This window comes from Pipistrellus hanaki, assembly GCF_964339955.1.
Source record: "Pipistrellus hanaki genome assembly, chromosome: 18".
NCBI lineage: Eukaryota > Metazoa > Chordata > Mammalia > Chiroptera > Vespertilionidae > Pipistrellus > Pipistrellus hanaki.
The window spans coordinates 5,671,655-5,698,441 of NC_140520.1; the positions used below are offsets into that span (position 1 = coordinate 5,671,655).

The window sequence follows — 26,787 nt, forward strand, 5'->3', positions numbered from 1 at the left end:
AATAGTTTCAAATGTTCTTCTTTCCCTCATGTTTCTTATTTAATGTCCAAACACCTGGGTTTTGGTCCTCTACAGACAGCTGGCAAAGAATTTAATAAACCCATTACACTTATTAAAAAAGTTTCGAGCACGGGAAGGGAGGCCCTGGCCAGCAGCCAGCAGCCTCTAAGGACTCTACCCGTGCACGAATTTCGTGCACTGGGCCTCTAGTATTCTTTAAGTGTTTATGGAATTAATTACCTGGTGAACAAATAAGTGAACTTAAAGAGCCCTATAATGCCCAGGTGGGTACATTGATCAGGGCTGCCCCTGCCCCCTAGTCAAACTCCTGGTCAAGGGACAATTTACATATTAGGGTTTTATTATGTAAGATAACCCCATTCTTAAATGGCTAGCATTTTAGCTCCTGAAGTCAAACAGAGCTGAGTTTAAGTCTTGCTCTGTCATGCATTCGCTGTGGGACCTTGAGGCACCTAATTAACCTCTCTGTGCTTGTGTCTCCTTATTTGTAGAATGCGGGGAAACAGTGAGGATTGAAGGCAAGAAAGCACGCAAAGCACTTTCCAAAGCCTAAAAGCCTCTGGCAAGCTTAATCAAGAGAAACTAGCATTATTGTTCGAATGTGGGTGACCAATAGTAAGGGTCCATCTATTGCCAAGACTCCGGAGAGGACAGAGCAGTTGATGTGGCATGGGAGAGCCTAGGCAGGCTACGCTGAGGAGCTGACATTGACGAGCAGTCCTGAAAATGAGCAGGATTTCCACTGAGAGCGAAGAGAACGGGATGACTTCAGGATCCAGCGTGTTGACTTTGAGATTTGCACAGCTGGCAAAATTGTCTGGATTCATTAGAAAAACTCAGACTATAATTGGTAGATTACTATTGAACCAATAATACTAAGAACTAAAACCCAGGTATAGAACCAATATTACCAAGAACTAAAACCCAGGTATAGATCGGAATATCAAGGAAATGAAAAACACCTGTAGATCGAGAAGAGGCAGAGGTGGGGTGTCAGAAAATGTAAAGCGAGGGCAGAAGGGGGTTCTTCGAAGACAAAGAAACAACAAGTAGAGATCCAGGGAGAGAAGCAGAGACGAGAGGAAGTCACTGAGGTCCCCCGAGAAGCAAGATGGGGGTTAAGACACAGCAGGGTTCTGGCCCTCCTTCTGAGCCTGACTCGCTATGTAAACCTCCAAGGTTCCTTCCCCTCCACTGCCTCCTGATTCCACGGCTACAGCGTGAACACAGTAGCATCTTCCTCGTAAGGTGGTTGTGAGTTAAGAATGAGCTAATGCACTTAGAGCACGTTGGCAATTGTCTGGATGATGACATATATGTGTTAACCTGGGAAAATATAAATCGATCAATGCAAATGCAATACCAGAGAAAAGAAGAGAACCACCGCCAATTACTTCCCCTCACTCCGAGGAGCCCTGGGTCGTGTGCAACAATTCAAGTTGGATTTCTGAGCAAACAAATAATGTCAGTGTCAGACCAATTTAATTTTCTTTCTTGGGAGAATATGAGACCGTGTCGGTAGAAGGAAAGTGGGAGATTGAATGCAGCTCAACTAGCTGGGCTTTCTGTCTGCCTCCATGACATTTCTGTCTACAGCCTGAAGGAACTCATTAGAATAGCCTGTCCCTCAAAGAGTAATTTAGAAATAGAAAGTTATTAGTGTCCTACAAACAAGAAATCTGGGAAACAGATTAAATTGGCTACTTGACTACAGGATTCTCCAATTTTTAAAATAAGGTAATGTGAATAGCTAAGAGTTAGGATAGTGGACAGCATTTTTCAAAATTCCTTGGCCATTAAATTCTTTTAAGGGTCATAGAACATGGTATGGAAAGCAGTTTGGTGATATTATATTACTAGAGGCCCGATGCACAAAATTCATACAAAGGGGTTGGCCCTTGCAGCCCCATTTTCGTCTGGAAGGTTGTTTGGCTGTCTGGTCTAATTAGTATATTACGCTTTTATTATTATAGATCCTTCCTGGAATGATAGTTTCTAAGGTCAATTATTACATTTGTAGCATCTCCATGTAGAAAAATATTTTGTTTTATTCTGCAGGGATTAGAACGGAAAGAGGTGCGGCCTAATACTTTTACTCATGAGCTGATCAGTGAGCATCAAGAGAATCTGGACAGCATTGCTGTGGACTCAGAAGCCAGAAGTAACATTCAAAATGGGATTCCCTCAGAAATAGCACGAGGATCCACAGGAAGAAGAAGAGAGACGTCTTACCGATAAAACATCACTTCTACCCACTTCTGTAAAGAAATAAGGAAAAGATTTCGATGCACACCCCCAGAGATTACCCAGCATGGGTGTTGTTCCCAAGTCACCGAGGAGGGGATGCTGAGTGGTCAGAGACGGCAGCCACTGCCTTTTTACTTCTTACGTTTTCCATTTTTGAATTAGGATGTGGCATATCCTAAGTGTCCCTCTTTGAGAACTGACTTGCAATTCACCAAATGGACTCACAGGCCTGTGTGTGTGTATATATGTGTGGGAGGGGAAGGGAGAAAGATGCCTGCATGCACATGAGCCCATGAGCTCATGTATGCACATGCATAAGAAAAAGCCAGTATACAATGAGAACCATAACAGCTCTAAGTGTCCTGTGCCTGACTTTAAATTCGCACACTAAACAATGAGATTTCCTGGGCCAGAAACCACGTAAGAGGTGTGCACATCTGAAAAAGGAGTTACTGATGCTGACCCGGTAGGAAAAGAACCCGGGGCCAGTGTAATTCTTTCTCTATTTTTTTTAAAAAAAAAGGCAGTTGGAAATGCAGAGACACTCACTATTGATGTTAAGGAATAAGTTTGATAAAAAGGAAAACTGTCCTCCAATATGGGACAAGCCTGCCTGGGAAAAGAATCCCGAAGATGGACTTGATTTGAATACTTAGTTGGTGGCAGGTGCCATGCCATGCACACTGCTGCACTAGCTCATTCTGTTCTCCCAGAATGCCCTGGGGACACGCGCTGCCGTGATCCTCACAGGACAGCTGGGGGCACGAGGGTTGGAGAGGTTCGTTGACTTCTTCTCAGTCACATGGCTAGTGAATGGACGGGGCGGTATGGGATCCTGGAGGCCGTGCGTGCTCCACCACTGATGCCAGGTAAGGGGTTGCTTCCATTGTGGGAAGTTCCCATGGCAAGATGGGACCATCGTAGGTAAGCTTTGGAGTCTTGAACCTCATTTCCTGATGCTGAGAATTAAAACATTAGCTCCAACTTCCTTGGCCACCGCGCCCACCTGTTACCTTCCTAGTTTACAGAGATGGGGGAGAGTCTGACCGTCTATGGAAGGACAGGAAGAGGGAAGAGATGGATGGACGATGGAATCGACGAGGACACCTGGAGGAGGGTGCGTTCCTGGGGCCGGGGAGTGGCCTGACGTTCATTTCCACGAAAGGTGTGGCTGGCACAGGGAGGTCTCCCCCGTGAGAATGTCTTGAAATAAACAGACGTGGGAGCACAGTTCCAGGTGGAAGAACAGGGTCCTGCTTGCGTAGAAGCCAACGCCTTGGACGGCAGTGTGCCCAGCTGCCTCTCTGGTGGCCTGGACATGTTGGCCTGCCCCGCGGGCCCGCGGGGATGCCAGCCAGTGATGGTGAACTTGACTTTCTCCCGTCCTGTCTCACTAAAGATGCGGCAGACGCTGAGAATGAAATCGGAGCCATTTTCACGGTGGGGAACTTTTAAACTCAATTTGATGACCGTGGCGATGGCGATGCTCAGATAGCTGGCCACTGGGTAGCAGAATAAATAACCTCTGGGGTTCCTTCGGAATTCGTGAGCGATGGCCCGCGGTGATCCGGGAAAGCCCGGGAGAGGCCCAGTTAATAAAATCTCCCCGAAAAAAATCAACATTTCTGCCCAACAGGGCTTTGTGTATTAATTTCAGGAGCTGGATGGTCATTTTTCCCTTTTAACACAGATAGAAGCCGAATCCCCTTACACTGAGCGATTTTTTCCCTCTGCTTCACAGAAATGTCATCATCATCTCCTGCCCCCACACTCCACGGCTTGTCACTGGGCTCATTGCTCTTGCATGTACCTTGATAAGGCCCTGGGGCCGGTGGCACTGGTTTTAGGTTTTGGCTTCTCCCAGCGGTGGCTTGGAGCTCCTGGTAACATTCCCTGCCTTGCACGGTGGCTTTGCGAGTTTTCCTGCTCTAGTAGCTTCTTCTCGCCTGGGTGGGTGGAGGTGCAACCTCACCCCTTCTCTGCTTCTGAAAGATGGCAGCGTGGGCTTGTGCCAGTGGCTAAGGGGCTCATCCCCGGGAGTGGGCGAATCATCTGGAAGTGGTGACCTCTCTCCTTGAGTGTGTCACAGCGTGATTTCATGGAGGGCACATGAGAGTGGTCATGGGGCACCCCCAGGACTTCCTGTAAGCACAGGTAATGCCTCTTTTCACGGGGACACAAACGTATCTTTTCTCATGGTAGCCCTCGCATGCCTACAGTCACTCTCTTTACCTAAACCAGGGGTGGGGAACCTTTTTGCTGCCAAGGGCCATTTGGATATTGATCTCATCATTCCCAGGCCATTCAAAAATCATCACCTTAAAAACTTAGCCTGTTCTATTTGGTCAAACGTTTCATTAACTCACCCCTACTGCCTGGGCAGGGCCAGATCAAAGGATTTCCCCGGCCTCGTACGGCCCGCGGGCCGGACGTTCCCCGTCCCTGTTCTAAAGGGCGTCTCTGCTAACAGGCCCCAGGCCCCGCGTGACATTCTCAACCACGGGGTTTGGAACAAGCCCATTCTTTCACTGGACAAAGTTAGGCTGCGGCTAACCTTGGAGAGGGAAGCATTTCAGAACAAAGCTCTCTCGGGTCTCCCGGTGTGAGACGTGGGACTGCAACTATTTAGAGACTCTTCCAGTGGAAGTTGTTGGTGGTTCACGTCGAGTTAGAGTTCTAACGTCTTTGTTAGTTTTATAGGAAACTAATCTGGGGGAGGGAAGAGAGCACCTGTTTCAGCCACTGAGAAAAAATATCGCCATCATCTCCCAGCCCACGTGATGGGAGCACCGGCAGATGGAAGTGAGTGGGCTCCCTGTGCTGACATGGGCTTAAAAGTGCTGAGACGGGGCCTGGGTCTTCAGCTGCATTCCGGAGAGGGGACCGGCGGCTGGGAAGAGGAGTCAGAGGAAGAGGCCGGGTGCGATGGGGAGGAACACGCGGTTCATGGCGCACAGAAGCCGGGGTGGGAGGAACTACTCACAGGTGTTGGCGGTGCCCTTGGGGATGGGGAGGTAGGAGCCCGGGCTCCACGGCCGGCCCTGGTAGTTCTTCTTGCACTTCCCGCAGTCGGGCCCCGTCGTGTTGTGCTCACACTCACAGGCCAGCTTGCTGTTGTCATACACGCACACGGTGGCGTGGAGGTTACATTTGCACCTGGGCGGGAGAGACAAGAGGTCATGGTCAGGGAGGCCGGCCTGGGGGTCATGGAGCCTTTGCCTACCTGTGTCATGGGGTGGTGGCTCCAGTGCCACCTGGGAAAAGGCGGAGTTGCAGTACCACCCTCAGAATCTTTCCAGTGAGTGCCCTGGGGGGGAGGGGGGGAGGAGGTGGCTAGGGTTCTGACACAGCCTGTCCTCACAGCCCACCGCGAGGAATGCTGATCCCAGTGGGCCCGAGTCTGTTCTCTGGGGCCTGAAGCTCCCTGAGACAATCCTGCTCTGAAACCAAGGAGTTCCTCCCCTCCTTACTACCCCCCTCACCAGGCATCCACACCACGGCCACACCTGAGAGGTTCTGCTGGGATACCATCACATCTATGACAATTGCATGTGGGTTGGAACTAATGTTCTGCTCTGTTCTCCCTGAGACCAGAGGACAATGCTTTTTGTTTATTTTTATGTTTAAAAAATATTTTTTATTGATTTCAGAGAGGAAGCGAGAGGGAGATAGAAACATCCATGATGACAGAGAATCATGGATCGGCTGCCTCCTGCACCACCTCAGAGCCCGAAACCGGGGCATGAGCCCTTGACCGGGATCAAACCCGGGACCTTTCAGTCTGCAGGCTGATGCTTAATCCACTGAGCCAAACCAGCTAGGGCAATTCTTATGTGCTTAAGAAGAAAGATAGCCACAGGACAGTGTGCTATTCCAATGTATTTCATGGAGCCTCTGTGGCTCTATCAGCGGCTCTCATGCCTCAGCCCCCATCTCCCATCAGAAGCGTTTCTCACCGAGGCTCCTAACCAGCCCTCAGGTGCCCCCCTCACGGACAATGCACTAGTCACCAAGGAATCTGAGAATTGGGTCACCTGGCGCAGGGAAAAGATGCTTCTGTCTCCTAGCAAAGCAAAGCCTTTGGGGTCCTTAGCCCGGGCCTCACCTCCGGAGCCTTCCTGTGGAGCTATGATCTATGAGAGGCCACAGCAGAATCTGCAGTTTCCACAGAAACCATTCACGCATCCAGCGTCTTCGACTGCAGAATTGCAAAGGCCAACCTGATGTCTGTGGAGGGAGCAGGCTATAAATGGTCACACCCCAGGCACGGGCCTGGTCCTCTCCATGAAAGCCTAGGTGGATGGAATGACCTGAGCGGAGGACATTCGGGAAGGAGCATGTCACTCAAAGGAGAGCCAGGACACTCTAAATAGGGGGGGGGGGGGGGGGGTAAGAACCAAGATCTTCCACAGTCAGAACCTGAGAATGTTTCTCTGTGTGCATGTATTCTTATTTTTAAATATGTTTTTATTGATTTGAGAGAGAGAGAGGGGAGAGGGATAGAGATATAGCAACATGGATGAGAGAGAAACATCATCAACTGGCTGCCTCCTGCACCTTCCTCTCCCCTCCCACTGGGGATCGAGCGTGAAACCTGGACCTGTGCTCTGACCGGGAATCGAACCAGTGACCTCTTGGTTCATGGGTCGACACCCAACCACTGAGCAACACCGGCCAGACTGTGTGTGTGTTTTTAAACTAGTGTGGCCTCTTCCAGGATGCGGGATGAAAACACAGAAAGAAAATCAAGTTTCATAAAGACAAAGAAATACGATGGCGTTTTCCATCGCTGTCCTCTGCGGCAGCTGGCATGAGTCGGGAAAAGAAGCGATACTCCTCCTTAGGGAGGAAAAGAAGGCTCCTCAACAAGGGCTGCTGGTTTCTCTGGTGTCTGTCAGTGACAGCTGAGCGCGCGCCTGCGCGGATGACGCGTTGGGAACGCTGACCCACACTCACGGCAGGGAAGCAGAGGGATGGCTCCGACCAGTCCAAACAGCGGCCAGGCTCACTTCTGCCTAACAGCCCAGGGCATCCATGTTCCCCGGGGATAAGCCTCAGCTTCCCCCTGGGATCTCCTACAACTTGTGGCATTTGTAGCTACACCCTGCCCTCTGCAGAGCCATCGGTGGTGATGAGCTCTAAGGCCACTATGCCAACAACCCCGATTCCACACAGACACAGACACAGACAGACACAGACACAGACACAGACACAGACACAGACACAGACACAGACACAGACACAGACACAGACACAGACACAGACAGACACAGAGCCTCCGGAAATGGACATGAGCGCCATCTCTGACAAAGAGAAGAGAAACATGGTTCAGTGAAGAGAACTAGAGAGTGTTCCGTTAGGAGCGGGTCTAGTAACAACCCTCTCCGTGCAGGGAGCGGCTAGTGCTAAGCTGCCTGTTGACAGGAGCTCTCTCCTTTCAGCATCAGTGCCTTTAGTTATGGGTGTGTTTACACGTGGAAGATGTTAGGGACCTACGTGGTAGGAGCACCCATGTTCACTGACTTGGCACCTTCTCTGGTGTCAGAAATTCCAAATGAGGAAATGAACAATGGGACCTTCCCCCCCCCCCCTGTCATCCCCCCCCCCCCCCCCCCCCCCGCTGGCAAAGAATAGGCTGGTTTCATGTGTGAAGACCAAGAATGCAATAATAATACATTGGCTGATATATCTTGTTACTGTTAATACTTTCATACATGCAGTCACTTCTGAGATGCAGGCAATTTCCATCCTAAAGACTTCATATGCACTGCGGAAATAGTCTCTGAATAACAAGAGGAGGTGAAAGAAGAATAGATTAATGTTTAGTGGGTCATCTTCACCTGCCCAAAAGCTTATGAATCATTCTGGTCTCAACTCAATTCATGACTCTCCCTGGTCTTTTCTGCCTCCTCTAGACACCCCGCTATCTACCTTTCTGATTTCCTAAATGCTTCTGTGTGTTTAGTCTGGTGGATGGCTGCTTAAGACTCTGTGCTTTTAAAATTTTTACTCATTGGCATAAATCTCTCCCATCTTAATGCGTGCGTGTCGGGTGAAATAGCTACTTTGCACCTGGTCTTTCCCATTTGCCTCTTCAACGTTTTCCTCTCTCTTCTTGAGTTTCCTACGCTGGCTGTCTCTGTGTTCTCATCTTCTCATCTCGCTCTTTCCAGCTACCATAGCTTCTCTTGCCAAGTTCATCCACAGCCCTGGCCGGGTAGCTCAGTTGGCTGGAGCATCGTCCCATATGCCAAAACGTTTCAGGATCAATTCCCTGTCAGGGCACATGCTTATGTTTCAGTTTGATCACCCCTTGGGGCACAAACAGGAGACAACTGATTGATGTTTCTCCCCCTCCCCCCTCTTTCTTCCTCTCTCTAAAAATCAATTTAAAAAACAAACATATCCTTGGGTGAGGATTTTTTAAAAAAATGATCATCCACAACCTCCTTGTTGAAAAGCCAATGGATATTTTCCCTGCCTCAAGAGCATCTTACTCCGTAGACCATTCCCTTTCCCCTGCTGGATTCTCTCCCCTGTTTCCAGAACCTTCTTCTCCTGTGTGTTCTCTTCCGGGCTATTGTGAGGGTTCTGGCCCAGCAAGGTCGGCCTAAGTGACTCTCCTTGGGCACCCATATCCCGGTTGTCCCTTAGGCTTCTTCTGTGGTCCTTAACTGCCTTTGAGTTATCGGCAAGTGAAAGCAAACTTGCATCCATTTTTGTTCCCAGAAAAAAAAAATAGACATATGCAAAGTAAGCTCATATGTTTGAAAACAGTTCAGGAGATCCAGGGGTTCTGTGTTACCTACAGAGATCCAGGGAGCCCCCTCCTCTCCCTCCATCATCACCACGTGAGGATTATCTGATTGACGTGTTGGTAAGTCCTGGGTCTCCATCTGCGATCTCACTCCTGGGCATCCCAGACTCCACACATCCCCAACCACACGCTTTGGCTTCCCGCTCTCACTGAGTCCTCCTCCTGCGGGTTCTGTCTCAGAACACAGCGCCACCTTTCAGTCAGTTGGTCGAGAATGACTCCTCTCTTTTTCCTACCACATCTCCTTGACATCACTCAGCCTCTCCAAAGGTTCTGAGACGCCTCCTCCTGACAGCTCTCAGATCCACCCAGTTCTGGCCACTGCCACTTCCCTCGTTGAGATCAGCATCATCATCTTGGGTCTGGTTTGTCGCGATGGCTTCTACACAGAGCCTACTACCGGTACCTCCAAACACACTACTCTCTCACCCAATTTCCACGCAACAGTCCAAACCATTGTTTACTCCAAAATATGTGGGCCAACCTGGCTTAGAACCATAGAAAGATTTCCCATTATTCTCAGGAGAGGGTCTACACTCTATAACACGATCTATGAGTTCCCGGGAAGTCTACGTCTTCTCCCACCGGAATGCCTTTCCCACATGCTCCTCTGATGCAGGCAAGGCCGGTCACTGTCTCTACGACAGCCATGGGTTGTATTTTTTTTAAATAAATATATTTTATTTATTTTTTAAGAGAGGAAGAGAGAGGGATGGAGAGTTAGAACCATCGACGAGAGAGAATCATCAATCAGTTGCCTCTTGCACACCTACTTGGAATGTGCCCGCAACCAATGTACTTGCCCTTGACCGGAATCGAACCTGGGACCTACCAGTCCTCAAGCCGACGCTCTATCCACTGAGCCAAACCGGTTTCGGCATGCCGTGGGTTGTGTTGTCACTGTGAGCTCCTGGGAGTGGCAGTCCCATCTGCCTGATTTACCACAACATCCCTAGCATGTGTCAAGCGCTGGTGCATAAGCACTCAGAAAATATTTGACCAATAAGCAGCTGGACAGAGCCCTGCTTGGACACCAGTGCAAACTGTGACTTCAGCTGCAGATCCTGGCCATCTGTCCCCGGGCTTTGTGTGGTCTATGTCCTAGGGCTGGTCATGTGGAAGTGGACATTGAGGCGCCCCCCGCATTGGCCCGTATTTGGAAATGACTCTCTTTCATTTTCTACAGCTCAGTGTATACTCAGCCATCAGACATGTAATCCTCCATGGGAACCCCTGCCCAGTGGCTGTTCCTCCCCCGGGGGAAGATGGATTTCACAATGCCGGTGATGGCTCTCAATTCTCAGGGGTCATGACCTCCAGCCTTGTGATTTCCCAGACGCCTGTTGGTCTCTGACAGAGTCATTATCCACTTCCACGTCCCCCCTCCTCCCCCAGCTCCCACCTCTAGCAGCACCTTAGGCAGGGAGGGAGGCTACCAGTGGAGACTGGCGGACTTTGCTCATCTGTCCGATGCTCTGGAGCACAGCCTACGCACCAACCCCAGTTACACACACACCTTGCACCATGATGTTGCCCACAGAACTCACTGCCTTGCTTGTACCTGGGAAATCCACTTGTGTGTAAATGACCAAGTGCACACACGCTGTCAAATACGGGCACTGCTGAGATGGACTTTTACACAAAGCGAGCCTGCCCTAGTCCGTTTGGCTTGGTGGATAGAGCGTCAGCCTGTAGACTGAAGGGTCCTGGGGATCGATTCCAGTCAAGAGCACATGCCTGGGTTGCAGGCTCAATCCCCTGTGGGGGGCATGTAGGAGGCAGCCGATCCATGATTTCTCTCATCATTGATGTTTCTATCTCCCTCTCCCTCTCCCTTCCTCTCTGAAATTATATATATAGATATAGATATAGATATAGATATAGATATAGATATAGATGATATAGATATAGATGATATAGATATAGATATAGATATAGATATATTTTGAACAAAGTAAGCACTAATCTGCAAAACGATGGGCTGCCGCGTGCTCCTGCTCTCACCCAGGTCCGCACCCCTGTGTTCCGGTGACCAGCTGCCACGTGTCAGTTTCATCTCGCTTGTAAGAAGGTTCCAGCACGGAGGTCTGTGCACCTGCCAGTCGGTATGAAATTAACCCATACAGCCTGCCTGTTGGTTTTTTTTAAATTACATAACTTAATATATTTATCCCGGGAAGCATGTGATCCACCCGCATCTCCTGGGAGTCCCAGGTGTGTGTACGGAACCTAGGAGCTGCCTTCCGGAGGCGCGGAGACACAGGCGTTTGGAACGGGTTTTTTCCGAAGAGGCGGACGCGGAGGGCAGCCAGGCCTCTGCCGGTGGGTCCAGCTGGCGCTGCTCTGAGCCGGAGGAGGAGTGAACAGGCGGGGGGTGAGGGTCTAGCACCTCAGCCCTCCCCAGCCCCGGAGGAGCCCCAGCAACGTGCTCCCGGGGCACATGCCCTCTAACCTCGCAGAGGAGACCTCATTATACAGTTTTACTTAATGAAGGTTTTTCCTTAATGAGCGTCCCTCCACCCCCGTATTCATTTCAGGTGCTGCAGCACCTGAGTCAACCTCCCTCTGCCCCGATCTTTCCAGGATTCGACCCCCCTTTCCTTCATTAGCCGAACCCGGACTCTGACAGTAGTTGTCACTGGGAAGCAAACATTCTTTCAAGAGAAGTGTTTTTATCAAGTCTGCAATGGCCCGAGTTCAAGGGCAAATACGTATCTGCTTATGGGGTAAGCCTTGGAAAGCAGCCACACACTGACAGACCAAGCAAGAGGCTGGGTACCCTGCGTGTGCTGGGATTCCTGTCTTATGAGAAGCACTCAAGAGAGAAGAGGCCTGGAGGCTCTAGGAAGCCACCCCACAAATCGAGGGGCAGTGTGCCCACGCTCCTGAACCCATGTCTCCCTGGTATATGGACACCCCCACCATGGACCCTGGCGGGCTGTCCTCTCCTGGACTCTGCTCTTGGAAGAACTATTTTTGAAAACTGGTCTAGGCCTATTTTTATTATTTTATTTTTATTTTTTTGAAGCAGAGAAATGTAGTTAGTTACACCGTTTTCTCTAAAAATAAAAACTGAGATCTTAATCAGTTCTCCACGGACACTGGGATCTTAGGATCTTCTCTTAACTACAGAGGCTATGGGTTCGCTCCCAAAATTCATGGAACGAGGGCCAGAAAGCCTTCTTGCACAGCTGAGCCGTAAATGACTTAGAGACCCTTATGACACCTTTAAAACCCTCTAAAAGGGCCATTTAAACTTTACTTGAAACCCTAAACTTACCCAGAGCGAAGTATCAGATGGCATGATTCACTAAATGGCTGGTTCTTTTAGGTAATATGAAACATAGCCCCTTTTCCATTGCTCGGGCCTGCCAGGGAGATGCGAGTGCCAGGACTATGAAACATAAACGGGAGCATATACATCTGAGAGGACGCACGTACGAGACAGACGCAGGTATAGGATCGCGAGATCTGAACCGCTCCCCGTGTTCCCCAGGAGTCTGCTTAGCTAGGAGGTGCTGAGGGTGGAAGACAGCTTTAACGAGACAATTATCACACTCCGGACGGCCACTGTTCTCGGCGTAAGCAATCAATCTGAACACCGGGATGCAAAGAGCGTGTTGCATGAAAATTAAACCAAGGCAAGGCGAACTTGTCTACTCTAGTTCTCTTTGAGGAGACAGGAAATTGAAGAGTTCCCAGTCCCAGAAATACTAATGATCGTAGTTCATGGTTCCAGGATCTATAAGAGAGATCTGTAAGAGAGATGCAGCACGTGGTGTTAGGAGTGTGGACTATATTCCTGATATAAGAGGCAATCACAAGACTCGGGGATGTACTCACGCTATGTTCACATGGACTCAGCCATTCCGTGGTTTACCGCGTAACCAACGGCTAAGTTAAATTTCTCTCCTGGTTTTTCTTTTTATAGAGAAAAACGAACAAGCCCCACATAAGTGAAATATTTCTTTCATCTACTTTTCTTAAAATTTCCAGTTGGATGTGCACTCTACCATGATGCTTCATTGGGTACTTCGTTGGATTAAGAAATTCGTCTCCTGTCCTAACTGGTTTGGCTCGGTGGATAGAGCGTCGGCTTGCAAACTGAAAGGTCCCAGATTTGATTCCGGTCAAGGGCATGTACCTTGGTTGTGGGCACATCCCCAGTAGGAGGTGTGTAGGAGGCAGCTGATCGATGTTTTTCTCTCATCGATGTTTCTAACTCTCTATTTCTCTTCCTTCCCCTCTGTAAAAAATCAATAAAATATATATATATTAAAAAAAATAAGTATACCTCCTTCGGTATTCTCTGAGAAACCAGGACAACAGAAACAGAGGGTGGGAACAGGCCTCAAGCTCTCTGTGCGGGAAGCCGGTCCCCGCAGGCTCGGGCTGCAGACCAGGGGAGGATCTGACGCTACAGAATTCCTTCTGCGGTGAGACTGGCGGGTGCGTTTCTGAGCTCCCATAAATATGCATTCCGGTCGTCTTTCACAAAGGTCCGATTTCCTCCAATGGTTGTATTAGAGTCCGATTAAAAATGAATCAGGCTGAAGGTATCGCTTTATGACTGGGCTGCGTGTTGAATCTGTACAAAAGAACACGCTACCGCAACCTTATTCTCTACTTTGACTTTTCGCTACAAAATCTGAGAGAGACATTGAATTAGATTCCCCTGGGTGGTATGGAAAATGGGGGAAAATACCTCCCCCCAAATTCTCCCTTCTCTGAGAAGTACAATAATACCGAGAGAGAAGAGTGCATCCAGCAAAACCTTTGTCTCCCCCCCTCCCCACCCCCCACTGTTTGGAGGCCTACTTTTGTTAACAAGCCTTGGAAAAGTTGCAATTTAGAGATGAGGGAGGGAGGGGGAGAGAGAGAGAGAGAGAGAGAGAGAGAGAGAGAGAGAGAGAGAGAGAGAGAGAGAAACCCACCCACTTGCCGAAACCACTTGGCTCAGTGGATAGAGTGTCGGCCTGAGGACTGAAGGGTCCCGGGTTCGATTCTGGTCAAGGGCATGTACATTGGTTGCGGGCACATCCCCGGTGGAGGGTGTGCAAGAGGCAGCTGGTCGATGTATCTCTCTCATTGATGCTTCTAGCTCTCTATCCCTCTCCCTTCCTCTCTGTAAAAATCAATAAAATACATTAAAGAAAGAAAGAAAGAAAAACCCACCCACTAAAGGAACTTGATCTCAGCTTGCTGTGACCAGCAGACCAATGACCTGAACTGTGTCATATAAGATGAGGATTAGAAATAAAGGCTCTAAAGCAAAACACCAAGAACTCTGAGACTAGAAATAAAGAAAAGTAACGGCCCTGGCCGGTGTGGCTTGGTTGAGCATTGTCCCATGCACCAAAACGTTGCCAATTAGATTCCCAGTCAGGGCACATGCCCAGGTTGTGGGTTGGATCCCTAGTCAGGGTGTGTAAAAGAGGCAGCCAGTAGATGAAATGTTTCTCTCCTTCCCTTCCTCTATCTCTAAATCAATAGCAAAATATTTTTAAAAAAAGAAACGCAATGATTTCTGAAAAAGATCCAACAGATTGAATATGGTCAGGTAAATACAAGTACACTGAGTGGCCAGATTATTATGATCTCTGATCGCCTAATAATCTGCCCACTCAGTGTATTTATTGGAGGCCCGGTGCATGAATTCGTGCATGGGTGGGGTCCGGCCAGCCTGCTGGTTGAACCTCCTGGCGTCCCCTCTCGGCGGCCCAGAGATGGCTCTGTGCCCACCCAGCGGAAAGGGCCGGGGCGGGCAGGGCTGCCAAGAGCAGATGCTGACTGCGCTGCGGCGTTTAATCCTCAGGCGGCGGGGAAAGGTCAATTACCGCACTTAGAGGAATGAAAGGCGCAGTAAAAGTCAAATAGATGCGCCATTAGACGGGTGTCTCAGGCATGAAAATGAGGCTTTCAAGGCGGCTTACATGAATGCCCCGGCAAACACGGGAGCGTGCTGACAAAGAGGAAGATGCGAGGCTGACGGTGAGGCTGCCTCCGCCCCCCGAGGGGCCCACGTAGGTCTGTGCAGTCCCTGCTGGTGGCTGTCAGGACCTGCCCTACGCCAGAGGTGCCAGGCGGAGCCGGGACACAGGTGCTGCTGCCAGCCTCTGGCTCTGGCCCGTCCTGCTCCCGGACCGGCAGCACCCTGGGCTTTTCTCCTTCCCCAGCAGCCCACTGTGCTCCTGACCTTGATCCTGGCCCGGCACCCAGCTCGGCTCTCCTGTCTGGGTGCCTCCGGAGCCCCAGGCTCATCCCATTTCCCGGAGCTGTGACTCTTCAGTCCAAAGCTGTCTGCCTGCTGCCCCGTCCTTCAGACCCTGATCTCCACTTGAAACCAAACCGACTTGCAGGCATGTGGCTTCTGCACGGTGGGTGGCTGGCTTAGGGGAGGCTGACCCTGGCTAGTTCGCCCCGGTCACTTCCAGCACCGGGTCCGGGGAGGGCACCCCCTCCTAAAGCAGCTATGTGGCTGTGTCTCTGGATGTGTCTCCTCCCCCGGCCATGCCCCTGTCAGAACCGTCCTGCAGGTGGAGGTGGAATGAAGGCAGCAGATGTGGGAAAAGGGGACAAAAGCCACCAGGAGACAGAACCCCCCTCACACCCCTCACCCCGCCCAACCCTGGAAGTCATGGGGATAGGGTGACAGAATACAGGGCGTCATCCTACACTAGGTTGGAAAGATGATTCAGCCATTTTTATTTAAAGATCTAAGTAAGGGTAACGCCACTAGGCTAGGGACTAGTGAAAGGCCTATCTATCATCTATCTATCTATCTATCTATCTATCTATCTATCTATCATCTACCTATCATCCATCTATCTATCTATCTATCTATCTATCTATCTATCTATCTATCTATCTATCATCTACCTATCATCTATCTATCTATCTATCTATCTATCTATCTATCTATCTATCTATCTATCTTATTGTCCCCAGCACAGGTCACTTCATCTCTGTGTTCATGGGTCATGCGCCATAAGACTTCCCGCACCTTCTGCCTGAGTTTCAGTTCCCTACCTCTCTGGTAGTGTTTAGGCATCAACAGTATTTTTCAAATTTGGTTTAAAATCTGAAAGTTTAAAATTTGAAAGTTTAAAATCAAGTCATTCATATGTACATATATACATATATGGCACCAATATATATATATATTGGTGGTATAATTGCAAGTTTTACAAAAATGAGGAAAATTGCCATTCTCCAAGAATACCATTGCCTTTCCAGGCTCGATCCTGATGCAACAAAAAAATGGACACACACCCTGATAGTCCAGGTTTAAGGATCACACGGGAGGATGTTTCCTGGGGGTAAGTCTGCCCACAGGCACACACGGAGTTTGTTAGGCCATAGATGACCGTTCACTCAGCCACAGCTTGTTGGGCGTGTGAAGTGAACGAGGCCCGCTGGTGTCTGGCCCTCAGGAGGCTCAGCGCTCTTTCATGAGTCTCCAACCCACGTGTTTCTATGTCCCGTCTCCATCCTTAGGGTCCTATATGTGAAAAAAATCTATTTGGGGCAAATATGAGGATCTACGCTTTCCTTAGGGGCAGACACTGGGTTAGAATGCCCACGTCTCCGTTCAGGATGCAGCCCATTTTCCAATTAGATCTGGTAGGAGCAGCGATTTATCATGCGGCTTAATGCCATTAAACATTTATCGCGCTCCCCGAGTGTGCTCGGCATTGTTCCCGCTTAGCAGCCCCGTGTAAAGAAGACTAATGAATACGTGCGCGCTCCATAGATCAGGCAGGCAATATACATTTTAAGAAATGTATAAATATTTAATCAAGATGTTCTACAGTCACTCTGACAGAGAAACCTCAGCTCTTTGCATTGCTAAAATAGGAGTCTACACAACAATGGAAAAGTCTACCGCTCTTGTGGGCAAAGTGAGCAGAAAACACCTCAAGATAAACATTTCAACGTGACTCCACGCCCTGCCTCCTAAGTTTCCCAGAACGGTACTGAAGATCAGAGAACATCTTACATCCCCAAGAGACAAGGTGATTGAATTCGGCGTCATTTAAAACTAGACCGAAAATGTGGGAGATTTCATAGGATCCCCGTAGCTTCTATGTTAATAACTTGGAAGGGATTTGAAGTCTGACTTTATCCTTTCATGCTGAATGCTTTTGAGTATGAACACACACACACACATACACACACACACACACACAGAAATGGGAGCCTCTGTCTACAGCTCTATAAATTCTATTGGGTTGGCATTTTGTGGCTCCTTGAACATCATCCTTGACTCTAACCCCTTTTGTCCTAAAGTTGATTTTAGCTCCGCATTTCCAGGTCGCTGGGGAGACTGAGCCAAAACAAACGTCGCTTTGAGACAGATTTGGGGTCTACATCTAAGTGAAGGTGCTGTGACGTCTGCGCAGGCGCCACCCTCAGGAAGTCTTTCCGTGATGGGTGCGGTGAACCTCGACTTCCGGTCTCTCCAGCTGGTATGCCCTGCACCTGTCTCCCCACTGTGGGAGGGAACAATTGGTGTGTGGAACTGTGGCAGCATGGAGGGACCTGGAGAGCATTATGCTGAGTGAAGTAAGCCAGTTACAGAAAGACAAGTATCACATGATCTCCCTCATATGTGCAATCGAATGAACCAAATAAACTGATGATCAAAAACAGATCCAAAAACATGGAAGCATGAATAGACTGCTGAACCTCAGAGGGAAGCCAGGGTAGGGTGGGAAGGGGGTAGGAAGAGATCGAACAATGAACTTGTATGCATACCAATCTATGCATATCCCTGGGACACAGACAATGGGGTGGAGAGGGCCTGAGAGTTGAGGGACAGGATCAGGCTGGAAGAGGTTCGGGCGGGGGGGGGGGGGGCGGGGGGGGGCGGGCGGGGGGGGGGGAAGGAGGACCTATGTAATACTTTCAAACAATAAAGATTAAAAAAAAAATTGCAGCCAAAACCGGTGTGGCTCAGTGGATAGAGCGTCAGCCTGTGGACTGAAGGATCCCCGGTTCGATTCCAGTTAGGGGCATGTACCTTGGTTGCGGGCACATTCCCAGTAGGGAGTGTGTAGGAGGCAGCTGATCGATGATTCCCTCTCATCGATGTTTCTAACTCTCTATCCCTCTCTATAAACAAATCAATACAATATATTTAAAAAAATTTTCAGAGCTTGAAATACCACCTGTGGACATGGGTACAATACCATTCAAATCTGTCCCTTAACTCTCCACCACAACTGTATTTCCCCACACCAACAGAGCCCCAGGCGAGCTGTGACAGACCTGGGACAACCGCTGCTGTGGCAAGGAGCAGGCACACATGACAGAACGCTTATCTGTCACTAGCTTGCTGGCCGAGGCGACGTAGGCAAGGCACATGGACCCAGCGGGGAAGGTGGCGCATTTGTGAATGGAAAGAACACGGACTTGCTGTGGAGTTGCTGGCTGCCGCTGGAGAAACAAAGGAGGCTAATTTCATGCTGTTTAATAAAGCCTCGAACGAAGGTGATGTAGAATGAGGCCTGATCGCAGTGGTGTGCTGAGAACCCGCCCTCCGCCAAGCAAAACAAACGCGGTGCCATCTTAAGACCTTTAAAATAGATTTTAAATTCTTAGGCGTGCGGGTCCTGAGGGATTATGTTAAATCGTTCTCACAAATCGTATCTCGTGCCAAGTGGCATATAGAAAAAATATGCAAAAATATGATCCTGTTTCATTGAAGATTCGGTCTATTCCGTATGATGGCTGGATTTGAATTTTTATATTTGTAGACATCATCACATTGCATATGGTAAGCGACTGTAAAATAGGCATATGTAAAAAATTATATGGGTTTACCTATATGCAAATCGGTAAATAGACTCATGTGTATAATTTCAAATTATCATTGAATGCCTCAGAAATGGGACTGGAATCCGGTTGCTTCTTTTGTTTATTATTGCTAATCCTCACCTGAGGATATTTTCCCCATTGATTTTTAGAGAGAGTGGAAGGGAGAGTAGGGGCTGGGGGAGGGGGAGAGAGAAAGAGAGAGAGAGAGACATTGATGTGTGAGAGAGAGACATCAATTGTTGCCTCCTGCATGTGAGGCCAGGGGTTGAACATACAACCCAGAAAGTGCTCTTGACTGGGAATCGAACATGAGGCCCTTTGGTGCTTGGGCCAGTGCTTTAACCACTGAGCTACACTGGCCAGGGGCAGTTGTTTCTATAAGCACACCATCATTGGTGGCCTCTGGCTATGTTTTATTGGTAGGAATCATCACTTTTTTTTTTTTTTTTTTTTACAATTCCTAATACAATTCCTATTGTGTTGCTGGCCCATGGAACCTTCTGGGGAGTGCAGGACTGTCTCTTTGTTCTTTTCGGGTGCTTCCCTGTCACCAGCGAAGAAAAGAGCAGAGAACAGATGCTGAAGAAAATACTTGTGCTTGACTGAACAGCAAGAACGTTGAAGTATTTCTGTCACAAACCGCTTAGACTGATTTGATTGGAAATAGGATGCAATGATAAGTAACCATCCGCCATAACAGAAATGTTAAGAAAGGTGGAGGAACTTAAAAAAAAAAAAAAAATATCTGAGAGATCTTGAAATCCTCAACTGCCCTGATTCTATTTCTGCTGGAAATGAGACTCGCACCGTTGCCTTGTGCTTGACAGTTTATGAAGTGTTTCCACAGCTATTCTGCGGTGACGCTTCTCGGCGACTGGGGATCTCACAGATGACGGAGATGTCTCCCTGGGACCGCACCTCCCCTCCCCGAGCTGCGGGGAGGGCGCCACACCTGGGTCTGCAGCCCCCAAGTCCTCCCCCCACCCCACCCCCCGCCACCACCAGTCCCGCGCCCCCCCCCCTCCCCCGCACCACCGCACCCCGTGCTGTCAGCTTGGGCGTCGATGAGCTGGGGTAACAGCCATCAACAGCTCATCCTCCTGCTCAGATCCTGCTTGACCAGCAGGCCGGCTACAAAGAGAATGGACTCAGGATCACTGGCCTCCTGGGATGGCAGCAGAATGGCATAGCGCCTGCCCTATCCAGCCAGGGGTTAGGCACTGACAGGTCCCAATGACCACACTACCTGGTCTGTGCCACCGAACACCAGACGGTGGTGCTCCAGGGGCAACAAAAGGTCTCATATCCTAACTCTGCTATGCTGCCTGCAGGTGCACCTGGGACACCACTATTCTAGGTATCCCTTTGGGTGAGATATACCCTCCCCTTTTATTTATTTATTTATTACTAGTGGCCTGGTGCACGAAATTCATGTGTGTGTGGGGGAGTCCCTCAGCCTGGCCTGCACCTCTCCAATCTGGGACTCCTTAGGGGATCAGGCCTAAACCAGCAGTCAGACATCCCTCTCACAAGCAGGGACTGCTGGCTCCTAACTGCTCACCTGCCTGCCAGCCTGCTTGCCCCCAACTGATCCCCCCTGCCAGCTTGCTCACTCCCATCTGCCCACCCCACCCTCCCCCACCAGCCTGATCACCCCCAACTGCCCTCCCTTCCTGGCCTGATCGACCCTAACTGCCTCTGCCTCAGCCCAGCCACAATGGCTTTGTCCGGAAGGATGTCCAGAAGGTCTCCCGGTCTAATTCGCATATTGCCCTTTTATTAGTACAGATTATTTTTTTTAAAATATATTTTTATTGATTTCAGAGAGGAAGAGTTAGAAACATCAATGACTATAGAGAATCATGGATCGGCTGCCTTCTGCACGCCCCACACTGGGGATCAAGCCTGCAACCCAGATGTGGCCTTTGACCAGAACCAAACCCAGGACCCTTCAGTCTACAGGCCGACACTCTATCCACTGAGCCACATGGGCTAGCACTACCCGCCCCTTTAAAAAGCACTTATGTTACTGCGATGAAACATCATGGCGCACAGACTTGGGAAACTGTCCGGAAGAGAGTGTTGTGGAAAGGGGTTGGGGGTCCGAGCTCCTCTGATGGGGGTTTCGGGGCTGGGAGCCTGTGGGGTGCTTGTGGCGATCCTCTGGTTGTGGGGTGGATGGGTGTGAGAGGACCCTCTCTCTAACTGTGTTCAGGGCTCCCCCTGTCCCTGTCGTCATCTGTGACGCTGCAGCAGCCTGCTCGTGCTGAGACCCTGTCCATCACACTGGGGATCCCAGAAGCCATCAGCGATGCTAATTTGGGGAGACTCGCTGACACGCAGCCTGTCTCTGGGTAACCGGGTACGACACAGACTTTCTCCCACGGAGGAATCCGGTCCCGAGTGTCAAAAGCGACACCAGCTTTCGGCAGGAAGGGGAGGTGTGGCACTGAAAAAAGGTTGGCTTTTCTCAAACCATTTTGCCTTTTTTTTTTTTTCTTTTTTTTTTTTTTAGCTGTGAACTTACACATGGCCGCATGCTCTCCTTGAAAGTCATGTAACTCATGAGTTAAAAGAGTGACACAGGCGTCCCATTAGCAGCAGTATTGAAGGCAAAAGGTGGCCCAACGAATCACTGACGCGGTGGTCACAATAATCTGGCCACTCAGTGTATGTATTTTTAAATGAAGGTATGGGCATTGTTTTTCTTAGACATTATACTGTGGCATTTTTCTTAGACATTTTTCTTAGACCTTATACTACAGTATTGTACAGACATCTCTTTAAATGGACCGGGAAACCGAAACCCGTGTGTGACTGGCATTATCGCGATATTCGCCTTATTGTGGTGGTGTGGAACGGACCCTGCGTGACCTCCGAGGTATTCCTGTAGCTCATCGTGAGGAGCTCCAGGAATCAACAAAGTACATTTTTCTTCCAATCACCTTTCCCCCCCCACAAAGATGAAAGTACCCATACCCTTGATATTTACTTTCAGAGTTCACATATTCTTGTACTTAAAAAAAATCTCTCTATTGCATGTTTAGGACTAGTAAGATGTTCTCAGTATCTAAAATGAAGTCCACAATAATAGTTCATTTTAAATTCTATATATTCAAAAGCTTCATCATGTATTTGAATGGGAGGATGAATTATCTGAGAGCAGGCAGACACGACAAAGGCGTCATGGGGCTTACACAGTGGAGTAGTATGTAAGGCTATGGTTCTGTAGTTGGAGTGTCTAAATGTTCCTGAGTTATAGGAAGCAGATGAAACTCCAATATTCTATCTAACGAAATGACTTCATCTATATTTCAAATGTTTCTGATCAATATTCTCCTTTATTTTGTATCAACTCACCATTATAACCGCATGTAATTCAAAAGCTAAGGACCGGCTACCCCATTAAAAATCATTTACAGTTGCCACGGTGAAAAAAAATTGTTAAATACTGCCGAGGAAAGCAATGTGTTTATATTTTTATGTTAAAAATACACATTCCCCCATGCCCCATTTTTCTCCTTCTCTGTTAGCTTTTAAAGGCAGACCCTCTGCTTTCTTTCAACATGAACTTAGCGATTCAAGCTTTCTGGCCATTTCTCAACTCCTCCTATCAGATCTGTCAAGGAAAGAATGAAATGGCTTCAATTTTTAAGGGACTATGAAATGCCTGTGAAAGAAATAAAAATAGTAACAATGAACACCTGGCCAGGCTTATATGTCTGGATAGCGATTCTTCAGCTCATGGCTTTGCCAAACAGATATTAGGACGGAGGTGCCCAGAAAAGATGTTATAAACTCGGATCATTTTTAGCTTTTCGTTCCTTTCTCAGCTCACTGCAGGTCTGCCGTCTCTTCCGGCCCATGACAACATAAACTTAGCAATTCGTTGTCGTTGCTATGATGGCTCAGTGAGGCCGGCCTGCGTCCTGGACCTGGCCAGCAGGGAAGAGCGCCCACCCTGTGCCCTCACACACTGTAGGTGGCGCTCTCTCACTCAGAGGAGGAATCCACACCTGCATTGTGGGCTCCCATTCTGACTGGGGTGGGGTCTGCCAGCGAAGATATTTGCAAATCCTGACTGTTGGCCTGAGAAGTGTTGTTTGGTTTGGAACCACTGGTATAGGCCCAGATGGACTGAGGTTACACAAAACCCTCCCAGAACGAGCCTTTTCTATGTATTCCCAGAGACCCCACATATATTTCCTAATGACTTGACTCGCTTCACAAAACAACCCAACTCTTCCTGGGGAGGTTTCTTCCCAGGTCGTCAATTGTTCAAGAAGCCATTGCTGAGAGTACCCTCTCTACCAGCTACAGTGTCCCCCAGTCTTGCTGCTCATTTGCATTTCCGAAAGGGCTTGTAAAATACGCCCATGTCAGCCCCATGCCAGGTATGCAGCCACGGGGTATGATCGTAAGTGGAACCAGGACTGGGAGGCACGTTCTAGGCACCGGAAGGTGAACAGAACAAAGGCGAGTAGAACAGACTCTATTTGTACTTCCGTGAAGGAAATGGCACACAATATTTAACAGGACTTCAGTTTCTGGCGCCACGACAGTCCAGAACTCACTAGGACCTTCTTACAATGCCAGAGCTAAGAATACTCCATAAACGCTTTGGAGATGGTGGAAGAAAGCCTATGGGCATCAGGAATAAACCCTCAAACCACGTGAACAGTGAAGCTGTGTGGGAATAGTGACTGAGTTCTGTGGCCTGGCACTTGAGGGTGTGTGTGTGTATGTGTGTGTGTGGGGTGGTGGTGGTGGTGGATTGATACCAAGATAAGACCATGAGCCAAGGAGGTCAAAGACTAACCTAATAAAGACGGAACGCAGGAGTGGTCAGGGTCTCGTGGGAAAAGGTAAATGGATGTGTGCATGAATTATCCTCCCACACTATTTCCCAGGGCCCATCCACCCCTAAAGACAGGAAACTTACTTTCTCAAGGAAAAAAAAAAGAGACGATGGCAGGAATAGGGGGACTCAGAGTGAACGGCTGTGTTTTGAACTCCTACTATGTGCAGGTTCTGTGTAAGGGCAAGCGCAGGAAGATCCTGGCTGGATGGGCGTGAGACGAAAGGCTTAGGGAAGCAAAGTGGACGAAGGGTTAAATCAAGACTGTCTGGCAATAACTTGCAAATGCTATTCTGGTCCTCTAAGCCTGATCGAAGCTTCTTTTTAAGCGAGGCACTGAACATTTTATCTGGGATATACATTTTTCACTTGTTTTGACATGTCTGAAGATTCTTTTTCAAAATTTGCCAAAAAAAAAAAATCTAAATATATATTTGTGAGTGCACCTTGAGAGAAATCTATTCTCGATCCTGAACAGCCATCCCAGCCCACGTGGTCAAGCTGTCACCCAGGGGAGGCGCCCTGGCAGGTGGCAGGCAGGGTCTGTACCCTGGACACATTTCCGGGGGGGAGAAGGGGGTCAGCCAGCATCTGGCTTGCTCTCCAACGCGTGCTCGCTTGCTCCAGTCTTGTGATCCTCACGGATGCCAAAATGACTTACTCGGCCCTGTTTGGCTTCTGGCCGCCAACGATGCTAAATTCACACTCTGAGCCAAAGCACTTGGTCGTGGGGCCGGTGTCTAGGGAGGGATCGTCCCCGAGGCTGGACCGCTGCTGGAGGAAACCTTCGCTGCTGCAGGGTGGCTGCTGCCCAGGGTTTCTGAGGCTCCAACACTTCTCCTTCTCGAAACCCACGGGAACTGCAAACCCCGGCAAGTCAGACCGCATCGCAGTGACCACAAAGGAACCCCCAGACTCCACCGAGTCCAGGCTTCTCGGCTCTGCTTCCCAGGTGGCTCCTGGTGGTTGTCTGAGCCCTGAGGACCCCTGGGGAACCCCCTTCTCAGAAAACAGATCAGTAACGTACATCGTCGCTGCCAGGTGTACACTGAGCACCCCGGATCCTGGGAGGACTATTCCCAAGTACCTCTTCCCGTGCCGGATACATGGTTAAGAAATGAAGCGTGTTCAACCCAAACTTTTTTAAGATATATTTTTTTATGGATTTCAGAGAGGAAGAGAGAGAGAGAGAGAGGGAGAGAGAAATATCAATGATAAGAGAGAATCATTGATTGGCTGTCTCCTGCATGCCCCACACTGGGGATCGAGCCAGCAACCTGGGCATGGGCCAAGACTGGGAATTGAACTGTCCTAGTTCATAGGTCGATGCTCAACCACTGAGCAACACCGGCCGGGCCAATTCAGAATGTTTTTAAAAGGAAAAGAAAGAAGAACATAGATCTCAGGCAGGCAACAAGCACCCTTTTTATGTGGGGTTTACTTTGAAAGGGGGAGGGGCATGGAGAAGGGCAGGGAAGGAGGTTGGAAAGAGTTTCTCTCCAACGTGCTGAAAGACAACATTCAGACCACGGACAAGGAGGGCAGTTCTGTCTGCGACTGGAGATTCTAGGTCAGTGGTTCTGTGCTGCAGGGTGGCCAGCACAGCTCAGATGAAATGCCCTCTGACAATGCCATCCCAGAGAAAAGTGCCGTTGCAAAGGAGAAAGCCAGTCACTCGCTTCCCTGGTGGCTGTGTCCGTGACTTCTATGCCACGGCCAACGGCAACTGTCCAGTGAGCAGCTGGGCTCGCTGCCTCCCGGTGCCATGCTCAGAATCTTGAAGAGCCCCCTCTGGGCTCTGTCTTTGGGGGGTCACACCAGGAAGAAGAGTTCATGGTTCCAGACACTGCATAGCAGGAAGCGATGCTGGCTTCTAACCTGTTTGAAGGTGTGAGCTCTCCTGTATGCCGATAACAGATTCTGGCACCAAGCAGCGTGAAGACAGCTTATACCACCTAGGCTTTCCACATAGCTTTTGAACACTGGAAATGTGTGTGTGTGTGTGTGTGTGTGTTTGTTGATTTCAGAGAGGAAGGGAGAGGGAGAGATAGAAACATCAATGATGAAAGAGAATCATTGATTGGCTGCCTCCTGCACACCCCCCACTGAGGGTTGGGCCTGCAACCGGGCCACGTGCCTTGACTGGAAATTGAACCGTGACCTCTTGGTTCACAGGAAGATAGATGCTCAACCACTGAACCAGACTGGCTGGGCTTGAACACTGGCTTTTAATGCCCAGGTTTGTCAATGAGACTAACTCAAACCTTGAGAAAGCTTTTCGTTATCAGAGCTACAACACTACGTGTGTGAACCCCATTCTCCCTTTGAACCACGGAGTCCTGCCTTTTGGAGGAAGACAGAGCTATTGTGGCATTTTGGAACCACCCCATGCATCTCTGTGTTCGAACGGCATGGGGCTGCTTTTCCTGATAGAAAAAAGAAGATATATTGCTTTGGTCTGTTTTTTTTTTTTTTTTTTTTTTTTTTTTTTTTTTTTAAACACGTGAGACATTTTACTCACAAATCAACCTCTTCTGCTGTTTTAAAGCAGAGTATTGACTTCCGGAGGGGAAGGCCAGGTTCGAGAAAAGGATCCTTATCATTGAGAGAAACCAACACCTGCCTTTGTCTAACCAGACAGGGTCAGTGTTGTGGTCCAGGGAGGTTTCAGAACAAACGTGAGATAGTGTTTTGCAATGGAGGATCTTGCGTGAGTGTGTGCCTGTGTGTATGTGCGTGTGTGTGTGCATGTGCATGCGCGCGCGTGTGTGTGTGTGTGTGTGTGTGTGTGTGTGTGTGTAGTATTAAGGGGAGGTGTGAAATTCTGCTTTGCATCTCTGAAATATCTTCAGGCCCAAGAAGAGGGCGCAGATCTCAAAAACACAGCAGAGTGACACATTTGCAGACCAATACCTCATCAAGTGGATTTGGAAAAAAAAAAAAAAAAAAAAAAAAGGAAAAGAAAAAGAAAACACCGACAGATGGGATGTGTCTGCCTGGCCTCCCTGCTGGGGTGCGTGTCACC

At 49.1% G+C, this 26,787-nt stretch overlaps 2 protein-coding genes across 5 annotated transcripts in view; both read right to left on the reverse strand.

Annotated features, from left to right (window-relative positions):
* Nucleotides 1-26,787, reverse strand: part of NTNG1 (netrin G1) — a 195,301-nt gene that overhangs the window by 52,614 nt on the left and 115,900 nt on the right. For all 4 annotated transcript variants that reach the window (XM_084866076.1, XM_084866075.1, XM_084866077.1 and 1 more), the window contains exon 4: nt 5,252-5,424. In XM_084866076.1, coding sequence (XP_084722202.1) covers nt 5,252-5,424 — 173 coding nt within the window. The remainder of the gene's footprint in view (nt 1-5,251; nt 5,425-26,787) is intronic.
* Nucleotides 1-26,787, reverse strand: part of PRMT6 (protein arginine methyltransferase 6) — a 237,382-nt gene that overhangs the window by 48,262 nt on the left and 162,333 nt on the right. The window lies entirely within an intron of this gene.